Genomic DNA, 12,929 nt, shown 5'->3' with positions numbered 1-12,929 from the left:
GGTGGGAAGTTATATACAGCATCAGCGATATTTATCAAATAGTATTGACAAGTGTATTTCTAGGTAACCTACTCATGAATTTTAGCATATTGTAACTTCAATTTAAGAATAAAGTGTGAATCAACGTACTTAACCGACTGTTAATCAATTTCAATTAATTGACACCGTCAAAGAAGAATATAGTCGTAGAAATATAGTCGCCGTCGTAAAATACAGTGTACGCAAAAAAATATTTTGCTGCTCCAGCTAAAATTATCGCTGTTTTTTATAGAAAATTTTGTATCATATGCATAGAATTGATAGCACAAATCTAAATTCTATCTCTGTCATCTATATGATTAGATGCAAAACAGATTCAATGTCGCAGTACTTGCTAGAAATTTATCTATTTTAGCTAGATATTATAATTTTCGCTACAATTGTAAGATCACTTTTTTGAGTGTGCAAACATACGCAAGTGCAACACCATATGTAGTAACGCCATGATAATATGCTACACAGGTATCCATGGGAAGCAACACAGAGCATACCATTATCGACCGTAACCGCGTCGACACCGACAACGACGACGACGATAAGGACGTCGACTTTTCCCTACAAACACGTCACAAATCTGTTCGCAACGACAATGTCAAAATATACGCGGACAATTATCAATAACTTATACACCGATCAATACAAGACTAGATACAATAATAATAATAATAGCAGTAACTATAATAACAGCGGTATTGGTGGCGGCATCAGCACCACCACTAGAAGGAACAATTTTTTCAACTTGTATTACACCGTCAGTACCACTCCGAAGGTCACTTACGGTCCAAAAGTTAGTCCTTTCAAGTATAAGAATACGGTGGTATCGTTTTCTACGACGACCAAAGGATATCAGAACGGCCTTCGAAATGACGGCCGCGGTAAGAGAATTCTGAACTAAATCTTGTACCACTTGTTTTTCATTCTTTTTTCTACCTTTCTTTCGACTTTCACAAGACAAGTCATTCATATTGCATGATCGTCTCTTGCCGTTAATGTGACAGATTCTTGGAATCCGACGATCTCTGTGTCTTTTCTATTTCTGCGTCATCTTCTCCAGCAGCAATTCTGCCTGCGAAAAATTTTTTGAGAGACATTGGTCTTGATACGTGCCTCTCTCTCTCTATATATATATGTATATATATATCTACTGTCGTTTTATCAGTACTCTGATAATATTTGCCGATACTTAATATTTTATTATTTTGTATAATGTACATACATGTGTATCTTCTCTGTTTATGTTTCTTCTGTTGTTACTAATGAAAATATGAAAAGTATCATAAACTGAATTTTCATCACATGCAACCAGGATTGGGTAGTAACTAGTTAAAACGTTAAAAGTTAAAAAAAAGTTAATAACTTTTAACTTAACTTAGTTAATTTTAAATGCATTAAATTTTAACTTAACTAAATTACTTTTAAACGTTAACTTTTTAACTTTTTTTTAAGTTAAAAAATTTTTTTATCTCTTTTAAATATCTTAGAAAAATAATAAGATATAATAAGACTAAGGCGGAATCCATAGTCCGAACATAGTCTAAATCTCAAGGTGCTTTAAGATACTAATACAGCTCTCTGATTGGTTCATACACTAGTTTAATACTATCTCGAATCTTGAGTAACATCTATGGATTCCGTCCTAACAGCGTATATTCTGTTCATATTTTAAGATCATCTTAAGTAATTTCTTAAGATGCTAATACAGCCCTCTAATTGGCTTATGCGGTTATGCCTTATGTCGTAAACCTTAGTCCGGATCTACAATAAGTGTTTTAAACCTTAAGTCATAAGAAATTGCCTAATTACAATCAAATATTCTTCTCGTATTCGAATTTAATTGATCAATTTCTTATGGCTTAAGACTTATTAAAAAGTAAACCTAATAATCTATATTGTAGTTATTTAATCTCATTTTAAGAAAAATTAGGACATTTTGATCTAAAAAATAATTTGTTTCGAAATTAACTTTTTTTTTCAATTTGAGTTAATTCAATATTGACGTAACTTACGTTAAGTTAATTTTTTATTCCTTCAACTTTTAACTTAACTTTATTAATTTTGTAAAGCCATTAACTTTAACTTTATTCAGTTCAAAAAAAACATTAACTTACCCAACCCTGCATGCAACCAATCTCATAAATCAATAAAGGTACTTAATACCGATTATCGAAAATTCTCTTCAATTTCATGGAAATGTAATAATATTGATTAAATTAACTCAGAGCTTTAACAGTTTGTCTTTTTTATATATATTTTGTAAATATCTCCTATCGGATTAATATTTAAATGAGTTATAAATGAAAATTCTAATGTTGATTCGATAGAAATGAAACGTATCTTATATCTTCGATGTATAATACTTCTATGTACATAATAAAATCTGCGTGGACGTAAATCCGACGATAAGTGTATTGCAGTTTCCATGGATAACTAATATTTTTTTGTCACACTACTTAATTCTATTTCAGGCTGATATGCATTCTGTAAACTGACCCACATGAACTTCTAATCAAGCGCTATGTATATACCAAATTAAATTTACGTTTCGTACATCAATTCTTTCGTCTTGCTTCTAGGAACCGAGGCCGGTGAATGCACGGACGTGGGGTCAGATTGCGCGGAGCTGATTGACAGGCTAAGAACATGGCTGTGCCATCTACAATCTGTGAAGAGTCGCTGCTGCGCGTCCCTGAAGACGATCTGTGCTGACTAAATAATGACACTATGGACAAAAAATAAGAATGAAAAAGGAAAATCAATTCGTTTACTCGAAGACGTCGTGCTTAGACGCCCGCCACGGATGATGATTTTATTAAGCGCTCTATCGCTTCTCGCCGTCATAACGCAGCATTCGGAAAAGCACCGCATCGATTGGAAGGAGCTCGGGAAAGATCTTTCGCCCCCCGTTTCGTCAATTGTTTCTCTTTCTCTTTCTCGCGGATAGACGAAAAAATCTACGTTAGATTCTCGTGCGGTTCCTCGTTCGCGATAATCATATTTGACTCTTAAAGTAGTAGCTGCGTGTTTTGCATACTTCCTCAGACGTAATTTTTGCAGTACCAATTTTTTCGGTACTAAGATTGTACCGAGCGATGTAGTGAATCTTTAAAAAGGAGCGACTGTCAATCGGAGGGTACGATTGAGATTTCGGCTGCGTTTATATTTATTTAATAAGAAGCGATCTCGCGAAAGACTCGTTACACAGGCACAGGTGCGTCGTGCGTATATTTTTCGCAAGCGTAAAAATGCGCGCGAGTATAAAGCCATTCGGAAATTACGGAAATTGTATAGCGCAAAACAATAAATAAATAGGAATAATTAAAACATCTTTCCTTCTTCTCCTACCTATATGTATATAAGATATAAGTTATATGATTATATTTGTAAATTATATAGAGATATAAAATATTTGAAGAAGTCTGAGATATATTTTAGAGAAAGGAAACCTTTATATCATTCTGTATCTTTCATACAGTTTAATTTGAAAGAAAAGAAGATTAAAAAAGACTAAATAAAAAAATTTTGCACATAAGTTATAATTACATAATTATATAATTCGAATAATATAAAATATTTGTGAAAGCCTAGGATATTTCAGAAAGGAAACTTTTATATCATTCTGTATATTAGTCTAATTTAAAAAAAGAGTAGATTAAAAAATTTAAATAAAAAATATATTACGAATATTTATTTATTTAATTAACTAAAGTTAATGATAGTATTTATGTTAAAAATCACATTAAAATCTGAAAAACAGATACATAAAAGAATATAATTTAAATCTGGATTTTTTTCGAATGTGTACAATTATTAAAGGCATAGAAAGAAACTATACTTATGAGGTTACTCTTTATTAGAATTTTATTAAAAAGATTATATAAAGGAGCTGAAGTAAAGTAGCGATTCTGGAGAAACACAAAAATGATTTGTGTCAGAAATCAAATAATATAATTCTTGAAAAATTTCAATGGCAACGAGGTAGTTATACAGATGATTGATTGATGCTGACAAGAGCAAACTTCGCCGCTGCGTCTCGTAACGTGCCATTATTAATATGCACATAATATTTTTTATTTAGCGTTTGTTAAATGTGCAATTGGCACGGCTTTGCAATTAAATGTTATACGTAAATGTATCCCGAACATCATGGATGCATATCGAAGTTTATAAGTACGTGATAAATGATTTGTTTGACATCGAACAGATCTAAAAGATACTTTGAATGTCAATCGACCAGAGCTGGAAGAATTCAGGAAAGTGTCTTTCGGGAAAGAATTATTATTTGTATAAGACTTCTCGCGCCTTGGACAAGCACATACATAAATTAGATGTAGATCAACGTTTCGACTTAACGATGTCTTGGCGTAATTAGTGTATTCTCTTTTTCTTCTGTTTCTTTTCTTTCTTTTTCTCAAGAGAATTATACGATTATTAATAGTTTTTGCAGATAAAAGTGTTTACCATAAATTGGTATTTCTAAATTCCTATGACTGTTTATTCTTCAAGCGCCTTAACGATTCTATTTAATTAATTAATCAATTAATTTATAATTCTCTCTATTCTATTAATTAATTCGACTTCCTTTGTTTTTATCTTTTTATTTTTTATTGTCCTTCCTTATAAATTTTTGTCTATATAAAATGGTTTAAGTATAATATATTTTTTTTTATTGAAAAATGCAAACACAATTTGAACAAAAAATACAACAATCCCTCAATTTGATCATTGGCAAAATATTTAATTCACGCGGGGTCAGGTTTTCGTATGTTGTCTGTCACACACAAGAATTATGAATTTGTATAATTCTTTCTACATTACTGTGTTCGCACGCAAATCATACATTATATGTACAAGTGTTTTACCGTTTAATCGTGAGCATATAGATCAAATATCGACCAGCTAATTTATACGGGGCGTGAAATAGCCCTTTCTTGTATTCGGGCTACAGGCTTTTTTGTCGGAAGATCGGGACATTCACGAATATTGAGGCACGCGAGCGAAATCGAAGTTTGCAATCCATATTATTTGATGCCGAACAATTTATTTTGTTTCGGTGAAATTACAAGAAACTTGAAGATCATCTTTCGCGAAGGTACTATAAAGAATGTTTCGTGCGATATTTTTATTATGCCTGGCTGGAACACCGTTTTCACGATGCAAGCAGGTAACATTTATATAAGTACAAATGCGTAATTCAGTTATCGTTTGGTCCATATAAAAATAAAAATTTCGGAGCTATAGAATGTTAGAAAAAGGACTATTTTCAGCTTCACGAGTACATGACGCCGAATGAAGTGATGTCCGTTTTTCACAAACCGCACCATCTTGGTAAGTGACAGGATTTCTTTCTTTCAGAAAGATTCTTTTATTTTTATGATATATTTTTTCTTATAAATTATACAATTTTAAACAATAATATGTTAATACTATCGATAATTAAACTAAAATATTTAAATGTTCGCTTTCGAAGATTTAATTGATCTTTCAATATAAAGTTAAGGCTGTAAGCCTCACGCCATAAATACAGCGTATATTGCTGTCATATACCCTAATTTAATATTTATACAATTTTTTTAGATCACTAATAATTAATAATACACTTCTCAACAAAATTAAAGAATCACTTGTTCCACTCTGCAAAAATAGGCAAACTTTGAGATAGAATAACTTCGTGAAAAATCATCGTATCGAGATGTTTAAAAAAGCATTTTAAAGCTTGAAATTTCTACTTTTCAGACCTGTACTTAAAAAAACGGTTTTACTCATTTCGTGAAGTAAAAAGGCCATTTTTATTTAAACGTTAAATAACTAGGTGAAAAAAAATCGTACAGAGCTCAACAAAAAAGCAAATTGAAGGTAAAGATTCACTCTTTCGAAAGCTGTAAACCGCATTTGTGCATAATTTTTACTTGGTTCCGTGGAACTTGGCAAATTTTGTAAAAAATGTTTAGGTTTGACACACTTTTATTTATGATTGTGCAACTTCACAAAATATCAATAAGACCGTTTTTTGAAGTACAGGTCTGAAAAGTAAAGATTTCAAGCTTTAAAATGCTTTTTTAAACATCTCGATACGATGATTCTTCACGAAGTTATTCTATCTCAAAGTTTGCCTATTTTTGCATAGTGGAACAAGTGATCCTTTAATTTTATTGAGAAGTGTATTATAATTACGATTGTAGCACATTACCAAATAATAGCATTAAATTTGCATTAGCTTGTATATTCTCACTTTATATTAACTTTCAGTACCTGAATACGAAGTAGTGCCCGTATTGCATCGCAAGTCGAAGGATGATAAAATGAAAGAAGATATAAACGAACTCAAGATAAAGGTCTTCAACGACGACGTCAAATTGTATTTGAATCCCACGGAAGGAATCCTCGCTAATAAGAATACACCTGTGTGGACTGTTTCATCTAATCCAGAAGCACGCGAAGGATTGCAATACAAGCAAGTACCCAAGGTACGTATGTGCCTTTCAAATTTTATATCTTTAAAATAGTAAAAAAAGATACTATATGTGAGATGGATATACGAAAAAATTTCTTCCTTTATTATCTTCTCATCGTAGGCTATGGATTCTGTAGATATTGTTCTTCAAGACGTACGCACTTCGAGTTCAGTTTTGCTAACTCCTACTCCGGACGGTCAAATACATTTGGTGAAGATTCTAATTGCATTTGTATCGTTAAGTTACTGTCGAAATCAAATATAATAACTTTTTCCTTTTTTTTTAAATACATACAAAATCAATAACGCTCTTCTTTCTGTAGAACGGAGTGCTTAATAATACATACGTCATCAAATCTCTGCCACGACGAATCTTGGATAGTGTTCTTTACGGAGGACGCAAACTTTTTGAGCCGCTTCATAAGAAGAACGTGACGAACGACGATGGCTTTGCTTACACGCATCATCATGTAGTGTATAAGATGCCTTCATCAGACCAATACAAAGATTTTAGTAAGCTATTTAAATACTCACATAAAAATTTCGCATAGTGTCTCATTAAATATTGTGCTCTTGTGGTTCTTCAGAAATTACAGATCCTGAGGACCAGAAAGAGAAACGCAATGTCCCGGACATCATTTATCCAGAATTTTTAGTAGTAGCCGACTACAGTATATATCAGTAAGTGAAGCATATAATGATAATTATAATAATATACGTATAACAAATAATCATAAAATTATTTATAATAAATTAATATATAATATTACTATTTTTTAAAATAAAGTATTCATTTTTATGTTTATTGCAGATTAGTTGGCGGAAATGTCGAGCAGGCCATAAGATACCTTGTCTCATTTTGGAACGGAGTCGATTTGAGATATCGTTTGCTAACTACGCCGAAAATTCGATTTAATATTGCAGGAATAATCATAAGCGTTGTAAGTTTTAGCCTAATATTCAAATACATTTAAATTCTTTATTACATTCAAATACACACGTGTGTATATCACATTAGAGAATATATAAATATCTCCTGGTTATTTTACATCAAAATTTACAAGAATAAGATAACAATTTCTGAGTTAATAATATTTATAACGTATTTAACATATATTTACTATACATTTTTGGAATTATTTTTACGTAATATTTCATTATGTCTCAGGACAAAGATGCAACTCCGTATTTAGAAAACAATCGCTTCGAAGTTTCATCCCTAGATGCAGATCGTGCTCTACGTAGCATGGCAGATTATTTCTATCGCGAGAATAGATTCCCACCAGATTTTTACGACTTAGCGATTGCTATGACAAAGTAAGTATCCGATAATTCCCATACGTTTCAGTTTGCTTAATTTTTAAATCACTTAAAAAACACAACACACATGGACAAAAAAAAAGTGATACAATCCAATATAATTTCAGTCTAGATATGTGCAATATGCTTACCGATGACTTTTGCGACCCATCGACTTTGGGTAAGTCTGCCAAGATAACATGTATGGTAAATGCGCTCTTTTCCATGTACTGCAATTCCATCTGCAAAAATATGAAATAAATGATAAATTTTCGACTGCAGGTTACGCGTACGTAGCTGGTGCATGCGACAGAAACGCAACGAAACAATCATCCGAAGCCGTAGGAATCATTGAAGATAACGGTGGATTTTCCGGTATCATGGTAACGGCTCATGAAGTCGGTCATCTGTAAGTTAAATATATTTGCGTGCATTTTGTATAGTTTTTCTTCAATCACCGTAGGAAGAAATTCGTAAAAAATTATATTTATACTTTTTGGTCAAAAAAGATTTGATTCTACGCGATCTATGCGAGAAAAATATTTGGGATGTAAGAAATAAAAAAAAAATATATTTCTCTCCGTACAAATTTAGTCATTCAATTATTAATGAATTTGGACGTTTGATAATAAAAAGATTTTTTACATTGCAGAATAGGGGCACGTCATGACGGCAATCCAAAAGGCGCCGGAGATTGTCATGCTCATGATGGTTTCATCATGACCAGCGGACTAATGTTACAAGAGAATGGCTTCGAATGGTCCCCGTGTAGTATAGACGCCTTCTATAATTTCATCAAGTACATATCGTGCAAACGTAGCAGTTTTTTTTAAATTAAAGATATTAACTTGAGAATTATTTTAGCGAGGATAGAGCGAAATGCCTTTACAACGAGCCCGTGATGGGTGAACCTGTAACACGTATTTTGCCCGGGACTTTGCTGTCCCTCGATGATCAATGTAACAAAGTCTTCGGAACAGCGGCGTGTAATGTAAGTTAAAGCTGACATATATAATATATAATTTTAGTATATATAAAAAATAAAAAATTAAATCTTTGAAAAAATTTTTAAAGCATTTATAATGTATAGGTATTTATTTATTTTTTTATATAGAAAGACGCCACAGCCTGTACTCGCTTGGACTGTGAATATCCTGGAATTCAGGGCTACTGTAGAGCGACCGCGCCAGCAGCGGAAGGTTCTTCTTGTGGGGACGGTTTGGTGAGTTTTGTTATCGTTTTCATTTTATTTTATATACTCAATTTCTTTAAAAAACAGCTATTATTGTTAGTATTGTAAAAAGAAGATTGTAAGAAATATTTTTGTTGTAGAAATCATAATTACAGATATTATTATTATTAAATGAATTAATTATAAAATATTTATTATCTAATACCTTTCTAGATCTGTCTGAATGGCAAATGTGTGCTGGAAGGAATACTAACTAAAGAAAAGGATAAAGGAAAGAAGAAATTACTTGAAAAATTCCTACCGAAATTCAATTTTCAATCAATTAGAAAGATTCCATGGATGAATTTATTAAAATCACTAAGAGACAAAATAAAGAAAAGATTCTTCACAGAAAAATAAATACGAATGTTTTTGAGGATTGTAAAATCACAAATCATTAAAATTATATTTTTTTGAATGCTATAATAATATCATCTAAAATTCATTGAAATTATCTTACGAATAAAAATAAACATTTAATCTTCTTTTATTATTAATAATTTTATAATCGTATTTGATTCTTTAATATTTAACCTTAATTTTTGATATTTTTACTCGATTTTCTGATAAAATTTCATAATAAACAAATAAATATTCTTTCTTTTTTAAATATTCTAATTTATGTTACAGTGAATCCAATGTTGTGCATAGATGATTTTAAAATTAGCTAGATAAAGATAAAATGAAAATTTGGAGATTTATCTTAAATAAGATAAAGATGATTACATTTAAATTAATCTAGATGATATAGATAAATTTATCTAACAATTCATCTGAAAAATTTCAGATAATTTTTTATTTTTAAGACTATTTATTTGTTTTTAAATTAAGAATCATTTTTTCTCAAAATAATTAAAAAATATTAAATTTAACAATTTTAATATTTAATAACTTGTTTGTCTCTTACAATGTCTCTTACAATTTTCAAAAAAATAATGAAGAATCACATCAAAATTCTATACAGTTCTTTTTCTCTGTATATTAGTCGCATGAAAGCAAGCATGTTTCACAATCGTTGCGGTTATGAATTATGTTGTATTATGAATAATAGTATCTTATAATATTAATAACAACATTCTTTTAAACATAGTGAAAGACACAGTAAAAACTTTTAATGATTTCGGAGTAGTGTCGTCCATGAATCGAGCATCGCGCGCTACGACAAACATCAACGAAGTGAGAAGTAGGAACAGTAGGGCGTGAATACCGACACGACACATTTTGATTTCAAGCAAAAAAACACCGACCTTGGGTTAACCAATCGACGATTGGTTGACCCAGTCGAGCGTTCTAGTGCATGAATAAAAAGATCATTTGAGAGCAACGTGAATGGTTATATATGCTATTAGATGTACCCACTCTCTTTCTAAGGCTGAAAATTTTTCCGCAAATATAAACTACATAGAAGAAAATATTTTAATTTGAAGAAAATTAAATTCTAATTTGATTGCGTAACCTTGAATGACTTTCGTCTTAAAATGCTCTATCAGAATGTAAATAAAAAAACATATTCCATTTAAAAAACAGATTTGACCTTTGCTTATCCTTTATGCAAATCCTCCACCTACAAAACATCACATTATGTGCCTCTCAAAACCCAGCAACTTTTGATAGTTTTCCTTCTATTGTTAAAAACAAGCGAGTTATTCAGGTAATGTGTTTCAAATGCTTCACTCTGTATAGATAATATATTTCACATACAAAAAATTAAAAACTATAATCATGTTATTCTCTCTTAATTACATATAGTTAGACAAACAAAAACTTTCATTTATTAATATTGTTTTTATTAACAATACAATCCAAAGTTCTAGTTAAGAAAAATACTAATTAAGTTTTTATCAAAAATTAATTTTGAATTTGTCAAAATTAAAAATGTTCAATACTTTCATTATGCTACAACTTAAATATAAATTTTAATGTAACTTTGAAAATACAACTAATTGTATTGATGGCTTGATATACATATTTATGAGAAAATATAATACTTTTGAAATGCACAAAATAAATGTTTTGTCTGCTATAATTAAAAATTGTTAAATAATATTGCAGCATGTATTTAGTAACTTAAACTAATTCTATTTAATTCAACATGAATATTTTTATATATGATTTTTGCGCGATAAACTTATATACAGCTTTTCTCACACACATGTAAATAAAATCATATAATACATAAATATATTAATCATTTCAACACAAAACATTTCACTTGTTCATTAAATATAAATATGATTTTACATGTAAGAAACTAAAACAACAAATAAATAGTGTATAATAATTACAACTCCAAAACTTTTGAGAACTGAGATCTTTTCATTATTAAATATTATACAGTCGCTGAATCTATACCTATTTCCTCATATAGCTCCTCTTTGTTACCAGGATAATTTTCCAAAATGCAATCTAGTATTTCAACACATATCTTTTTTCTTTTCAAATATTCATGTGAGTATTCATCAAGACTCTCCTGTGCCTTTCGTTTAGACTCTTGCAAATTTTCAGAACCACTTTTTTCCATCAAGTTATCCAATTTACGTGTTAACTGTTTTACATTTTCCTGCAGAGTAATCTTTTCTTTTTGAACATCTTCCAGTGTCAAACTTGACTTTAGAGAAGCTAAAAGTGCCTCCTGTTCTTTTACTTCTTTCACGACTTCCTGATATTTACTCTCGATCTCATTAGCATGACTTTGTAATTCCTTGTCAATCCTCATTAACTCATCAGTGTCATACTGTGAATTTTGCATGATACAATATATTTTTTGTTTGCCATAAACCTAAGAATAAAATGAGAACATATATATTTTAAATATTCTCTACCCTCATTAAAGCTATATACCTGTTATTACTTTTTCAAACAATTTTCCATTTGTCACCAATTCATCCATAGCTTTTTGAACTGCATTTTTACTGTGTTCATTGTGTAAATTCGTGACTACGTCATTCACGCTGTAAGGTCTATTTTGCATTTTCATATAATTATACACAGCTGTCGCAGTCATTATTGTTGTAATCCTTCACTTAACTGCAAAATAACAATGTATACAACGCTTATATATCATAGTAATATAATTATTGAGGACATCGCAAAAAATCAATATTTTAAAAATAACTAATTACAACACAGATTACATTACAAAAAATAACAACACGCATGCACGCACGCACACATACATATAGATACACATGAATCATATATACACAGAAGATCGGAAGTACTGTTTACAAATTGGCAAACAATACGTAAAGAATATATAATAATATCGAAAAATTACTGTAATTTTGTTGTCAATTTGGCTTATTTCATACATTTGTCTGCTACTTTATAACCACACATCACATCAAAATGCAAAAAACCGGCATTCGCTAGATATTTACTGACAACAGAATACTTGTCAGTGTTACCAACTCTTTGATGACAAATATGATACCCAGAGGATATCTCTCTGGGGATCGATTCTCTCGAAACTAGTCCTGATATCTAGGACTCTACTCGAAACAAAGTGAAAATTTCAAAAGTGAGCAAATTTACTAGGTATTGACCAATGAAATTATAAATGTTCTAGTAAATTCGCTCACATTTGCAATTTTCACCTTATTTCAAGATATAGAATCAATCCCCTGATGATACAAAGTTGGTGAAATTATGCTATTTTCCTAAAAAATATACATTTTCAAAAAAAATTTGATATAAATAAAAAGGATGTTATAAAATCAAATAAATATTTTCTTAAAATGTAATAATATTAAAAATATTATAATAAAAATATAATTTTTTATTAATAACAATTGCACATCCGTAGATACTTATAGCTTATGAAGGCCCGTATTCAGAACGCGCTACATGCTATAATTTACGTCACGTATACTATAGAATTTCAGAGATAAAAGCGCGCTCTTTTATCGA

At 30.4% G+C, this 12,929-nt stretch overlaps 3 protein-coding genes across 4 annotated transcripts in view; 2 read left to right on the top strand and 1 right to left on the bottom strand.

Annotated features, from left to right (window-relative positions):
- The window catches only part of sona (sol narae metalloprotease), a 67,046-nt gene extending 63,700 nt beyond the window's left edge, over positions 1-3,346 (top strand). For both annotated transcript variants that reach the window (XM_018546845.1, XM_018546846.1), the window contains exons 17-18: positions 502-914; positions 2,613-3,346. In XM_018546845.1, the coding sequence (XP_018402347.1) occupies positions 502-914; positions 2,613-2,749 (550 nt within the window). In that variant the 3' untranslated portion in view covers positions 2,750-3,346. The remainder of the gene's footprint in view (positions 1-501; positions 915-2,612) is intronic.
- Positions 3,347-5,315: 1,969 nt separating this feature from the next.
- On the top strand, positions 5,316-9,380 carry LOC108779412 (A disintegrin and metalloproteinase with thrombospondin motifs 1-like). The gene is made up of 13 exons (XM_018546844.1): positions 5,316-5,364; positions 6,286-6,503; positions 6,612-6,701; positions 6,814-7,003; positions 7,078-7,171; positions 7,302-7,431; positions 7,659-7,807; positions 7,918-7,970; positions 8,072-8,198; positions 8,442-8,588; positions 8,654-8,780; positions 8,904-9,011; positions 9,195-9,380. Exons 1-13 carry the CDS (start codon positions 5,316-5,318, stop codon positions 9,378-9,380), a joined length of 1,668 nt encoding a protein of 555 aa, XP_018402346.1.
- A 1,969-nt stretch (positions 9,381-11,349) lies between these two features.
- Positions 11,350-12,411, bottom strand: LOC108779411 (homologous-pairing protein 2 homolog). The gene is made up of 3 exons (XM_018546843.1): positions 12,298-12,411; positions 11,872-12,047; positions 11,350-11,799 (listed from the first exon to the last, which is right to left on the bottom strand). Exons 2-3 carry the CDS (start codon positions 12,022-12,024, stop codon positions 11,350-11,352), a joined length of 603 nt encoding a protein of 200 aa, XP_018402345.1. The 5' UTR covers positions 12,025-12,047; positions 12,298-12,411.
- Positions 12,412-12,929: the final 518 nt, after the last annotated feature.

The sequence above is a fragment of the Cyphomyrmex costatus genome, unplaced genomic scaffold (genome assembly GCF_001594065.2).
Source record: "Cyphomyrmex costatus isolate MS0001 unplaced genomic scaffold, Ccosl1.0 scaffold590, whole genome shotgun sequence".
Lineage (NCBI taxonomy): Eukaryota > Metazoa > Arthropoda > Insecta > Hymenoptera > Formicidae > Cyphomyrmex > Cyphomyrmex costatus.
Note: the sequence above shows the minus strand (reverse complement) of the source record. Positions and strands in the feature narration are given on the sequence as shown.